Below are 5,626 nucleotides of genomic sequence, written 5' to 3'. Positions count from 1 at the left end.
AAATTCTTCGGTTGTCTTGCATGGACTGCACGTTTGAGATCTCCCCAGAGTGGCTCAATGATATTGAGGTCAGGAAACTGAGATGGCCACTCCAGAACTGTCACTTTATTCTGCTGTAGCCAATGACAGGTTGACTTAGCCTTGTGTTTAAGATCATTGTCATATTGGAGTGTCCAAGTACGTCCCATGTGCATCTTCCGGGCTGAGGAATGCAAATTTATCTCCAGTATTTTTTTATAACATACTGCATTCATCTTGCCATCAATTCTGACCAGACTTCCTGTGCCTTTGTAGCTCACACATCCCCAAAACATCAGCGATACCTCAGTGTTTCACAGTAGGTACCAAACCTGTAAATGACTCACCTGCCTCAACCGGAGGAATCTGTCTCCTTGCACTGATGATAAATGCTCAGTAACCCTGGCCAGTACATATTCTGCTATTAGAATATGCTTGATCATTACAGTTGTGTTGGGTAATTCTGATACAGACTCATTTCACTAATTTCAGGGATTGTCCCTGGCTGGGAGCTCAGTCTTTTTATCCCCCCCCCCCTCCAACACACAAATGTGGTCTGGTGTCTATTAAAGAAATTTGACACCACCCAGGAAAGCCCAAATCCATACCTGAAACACCCAAACCATACACGTGGCATGCGTAGATGTGCACAGTATTGCCAGACCCATATACTCACTCTGTACCAGCCACACACCCATGTGACCATCAAATGCCACTCAGATCCCAGTCTCACACTGGCCAGCTTCTTCCTTGAGCATTCTCGTCACAAAACCATGGGGACAATATTGGGTAGTATTACATAATAAATAGTTTAGTGCTCTGAGATAAAGGGCTTGCTTCAGTCTCAGTAATCACACTATTAAGAGAAACGTTTGATAGTTTGCAGAAGACATGACTAATGAGGCATACAAAGGAGATAAAAGCTGACATACAAAACCATCCACTTGCATCACGTTAGTACATGATGTCCTATTAGAATAAATCACTGTAGCATTTATATAAACATGCTAATTTATTACAGGTGATATGTTGTTGTGGGGATGTTAGAATAATTTATATTTTTTCTCTTGTTTGTATCTTGCAGGCAACAAGCACAGATTCCTATCTCCCCAGCTGGCGTTGTCTACCCTGGAGCTATTGCCATGGCAGGGATGTCATCCCCGCATTTGCCCTCTGAGCATTCTAGCATATCTAGCAGTCCTGAGCCCGGAGTACCCATCATGCAAAGCACTTTTATCAAAGGTGAGGAGACGCACATTAAAGAGGAAATGCAAGCTGACAATATAAATGGGGAAATATATGATGAATATGAAGAAGAGGAAGACCCAGATGTGGATTTTGGTAGTGACAGTGAACATCACAGTGCTGAGCAAGCCAACTGATGTGGGTCAACACTGGGAACTTGTCAGACTTATTGTGCCCAGCTCAGTGGCCAAGCACGTTAACTTTCTCATACACTGACTGTTACGATTATTCAGAACTAGTCGGGACATCAACTGACAAAGACACTTTAGCCATCACCAACCGACTTAAAAGGAAAAGAAACAGAATCAATTTTCCACCAAAACAATGAAATAAGCTATGGGTAAAAAATGCCAGTAATTCAGCTGCTATATCAAAGCTCTGAAGTCTTACCCTTTGACTTTTTTTTCATAAAAAATATTAAAAAAAACAAAAACATATAAAACTTTATGGCTGTTTGTTCTACAATGTCCTAGAATTTCTCACTCAGGTACACAGTGCCAACAAGTGGCTTGTGAATGTGTTTTGTTGTTTTGTGCTACATTTTAAAGAGGAGTACAATTTTTTGGTAACGCACCTGACAAATAGATTCCCAATCCCTCCTTGATGGCGACACCTCCTACGCTTTCCTTTGCTATGTTGGGGGTCTTCAAGAGACTGCTGTATATGGAAATCCAACCTTAATTTTCCTTCGACAAGCAATCATGTCTCTTCATCAACGGCTTACCACGCTGCATCTCTTAGCAAGTGCCAAATTTGTACTACGTTGGATTAGTTCACATTTGTATTTCCTTTCCAGTCTGTCTTAAGTTAGGACAGTGTTATTATGTCTTAGACAATCTCTTAAAGAACTGAAATACCAGCAGTGGGTGAGAGTTGACGTTTTTAAATGGAATTTATAGGTGCAATTCTCAGGTGAAGGAGAGACATAATCAAGAGATAAATATTTTACGACTTGGGATTGCGTGTGTGCGTGTGCGTGTTATGGTACTAATAATGTGTTGGACCATGCTAAACAGAATCATATTTTTGGGATGAAATCCCACATCCTATCTGTGACCCATCTATGAGAAGCCTTTAATCCCTATTTGCACTTCAGATATTTATAAATCAATATAATACAATTGTACAAAACCAGAGGGTTTAGCAACAAAAGGAATTCCGTAGAGTTTAGGTCTTGCTTTGTAATATTCCTTTCAAATTGTTATTCATGCTCAAATTGTAGTTGTGTGTTTAACACCCCCATACAAATGCTCCCAAACACAGAGCTATGTTGGTTTTAGCTTCTATAAATCTTCAAATTTAGGTGACTTTTTATGCATACTGAAGGAGAAGAGCCATTCTCTATTTAGTTCTTATTTGTTGTAGTGCAAGGAAGAGGAATCATGGAGTCATGAATCTAAATTTGTCTCTTCATTTAGTGAGATTTGTAGATTTGTTGCTTGACAGTCAAACCTTGGTCATATCTCCAATTGGAGTGAGGTTGAAAGATTGTCTGTTCTGTAACAATGACACAAATTATGAAGTTAAATCAAATGTAACCAATTTGAAAATAATTCTATTTTTTTTGTCAATCTCAATTAACCCTTAAACTGCAGGAATGAATTGCAGCCTGTCTGGCAACTAGGAGGTTAAATAATTTCTCAGTTTATCTCCATACAGCGCAAGTAGTCTGTCTATAGTAAACAAAAAGACACAAGGTTCTTGTGGACAGGTTGGATGTGCGATATCTTTTCCCTTTTGAATTTGCTTTTTTGGGGCTAATTTTAGAACAGAAATTCTTTTCCTCTGAATGATTCGGTCTGGGGTCACACTTAGAGTTGCTGATCATATCCTGCATGTCAGATTTTTTTTTGTTTGTATTTGATGACTGTATTTTTCAGTTGAACTGCCTCTCCTTGTTAGTGTTGTAATGATAATTATGATAATAATATTAATGGTCAGCTGTTCCCAGATTAGTAAGTTATGTATAATTTATTTCTTTTTTTTTTCTACATTATTTTTATTCTATTATACTTTGGCAGTGCAGCAGAAAAGACTGTCTAGATATAAAATACTGTTTAAACTTTATAACCTCCTTAATCCCAACTGTAATCTATTGTTCTAGTATTGAACCCAATGTCAGATTTTCATGCAAAAAAAAAAGAAAAGAAAAAAAAAAAAGAATTTTGCTTTCAAAATAGGCTCTATGCTCTCAAGCCTGGTTTTACTTATTTAATTGCCGGATTTGTTAGAAATAATTTTTAAGCTCTCTGGACAAAAAATACAATTGTTTTTTTATAACATTATTCATATGTACAATGTGAAAATGCCATTTTATTTTATTATTTTATTTTGTTTGGTTTGTTCCCTTTGTGAACAAATGAAGTCTGACTCATGTGAGTTAACCTCACATGTGCTTAATAATCACCATGTTCAATGTGCTCTGTTTAAATCTGTGACTTTGGGCTACAAAAATACTTTGTTTAAGCTCCAGGTAGGTGCCACCAACGCAGGATTGTTTGAGGCCAATCAAAACACACAACACCAGTTATTTTTTCTGTGGAGCGACAGATTCATTTCTTGGCTACGCTGAATGTTCCATATTTTCCTTGGCTTAAATTTAGACTGTGTTGCCAGAATTTAACTTATTAACAAACCTGCAATGCAGACTGGCACACCAGCACTATTACCCCTCACTCCTTTGAGTATTTTTATTTTTAAAAACACAACTTAGATTATAATGAGCCCATTCAATTGTGAGCTGGAGGAACAGGTACCAAATGCTGTATCGCCCACATGCAGTTTAACAAACGTGTAACTTATTCCAATCAAATTTTCATTGACGATTGGTAGTCTTCTTATAATTTATAGTCTCATATTTATTTGGAACTGGCTGAAGAAAGTAGCTTTGGTGGCACCGTTTAATGTAACATATAAAAAAAATTCAGTTTTGCTAATGTGTTACTTTAAGGACATGTATGGGAGCCTGTTCTGCATTGAGTAATTATCTCTTGTATCTCTTATATTATATTTTATGTCTTTGTTTCTCCATATATTTCCTGTGTTCTTTCTCAATTTCATGATTGTTTGATTTTCTTAATTTTAATTTTTTTAAATCAGAACCTGATTGGGAACAATAGTTCCAATCTTTTGTGATCTGAGAGACTATTTATAAATAGATTAAAATGGCTGTTTTTCCCCTCCCATAAAGGTGCACAAATTCCAAGTCAAAACGGTACATATTTTTACGCATTTGATTTTGTGAGTTTCGGTAACAAGTGTAGCTATTTCAAAATGGCTGCATCATCAAGAGGGAAAACGAGACATTCATTCATTTCACTAATCATGCCTAATAAATGATCTGTAAGCAGAGATTCAGAGATTTTCTACATGTAAAACCTTGTTGCATGTAACGGTGTATCTGGATACCCAGTATTTTATATGTTTTATATAAATATATAGATTACTGTAGTGTTGGCCGCATTCATGCAAACTTGAAAATAAAATGGCAGGATGTGGCTTCACAGAATCATTCATATAATTGGAAAAAAATTGGATTGATTTCCTGAAGTTATTTAATTTGTTTTAAGACTAACGTGTGCAGTCCAACATTTTTACAATTATATATAAATAAATAAATATATATATATGGGAAAATAGTTGGGCGTTCTACCTTTTGCTGTTTTACATTGTGTTTTACCCAACATTTTCTCTAAAAAATAAATAAAAAAAATGTGTATTTTGGGTGTAGACAGGAAAAAGAAAGAAAATAAAAGACAATCAAATACCTGGAGCTCAAAACAAAGTATGTGCAACAAACCATCTCACTTGAAATTTAATAAAGAATAAGAATAATTATGTAAATATAACATAGAATAATAGATTTATATTTTGTTCATAACACATAGTGTAATATAAGTTGTATATTTTCATGTTTTTGTTTATCAGTCATGCCACAGTAATAAAAAAGAAAACAGGAGTTAATGTACTCTTAAAAAACAGTGCTTTTCCAACACCCCGTTTCCTGCATTCCCCTTTTTCAGTATTATTGCCTGCAAGGCACCAATAAAACAGCAAATGTGTTCTTTACCTGTCCTGTGTTTATTTTTGTCATTTCATCCAACACTTGAAACAAGAGGACATTCACTTGAGCTGAGAGTTTTCATAAGTCCCTTTCCAGTATGGGTTATCCTCTGCGGCAAAATGAAGTGGGGTCTTCCAGAAGGGAAGATATAACCATGGTCTGTCCAACAGAACTTAGCTGTAAGGTGTTTTATGCATATTGGCACACATCCATCCACTGGTCCGTTTGTAGTATACACAGAATACAAGGATTTATTTGCAAAAATGTCCTAACATAATATTTATTAGGAACTTAGGCAAT

The 5,626-nt window shown here is 36.1% G+C and overlaps 1 protein-coding gene across 4 annotated transcripts in view; it reads left to right on the top strand.

The window, feature by feature from the left end:
- SOX5 (SRY-box transcription factor 5) overlaps window positions 1-5,331 on the top strand; it is a 488,205-nt gene extending 482,874 nt beyond the window's left edge. For all 4 annotated transcript variants that reach the window (XM_053719111.1, XM_053719110.1, XM_053719112.1 and 1 more), the window contains one exon: window positions 1,103-5,331. In XM_053719111.1, coding sequence (XP_053575086.1) covers window positions 1,103-1,400 — 298 coding nt within the window. In that variant the 3' untranslated portion in view covers window positions 1,401-5,331. The remainder of the gene's footprint in view (window positions 1-1,102) is intronic.
- Window positions 5,332-5,626: the final 295 nt, after the last annotated feature.

Source organism: Bombina bombina, chromosome 6 (genome assembly GCF_027579735.1).
Source record: "Bombina bombina isolate aBomBom1 chromosome 6, aBomBom1.pri, whole genome shotgun sequence".
Lineage (NCBI taxonomy): Eukaryota > Metazoa > Chordata > Amphibia > Anura > Bombinatoridae > Bombina > Bombina bombina.
The sequence above is the reverse complement of the archived record's forward strand: the minus strand, read 5'-3'. Positions and strand labels throughout refer to the sequence as shown.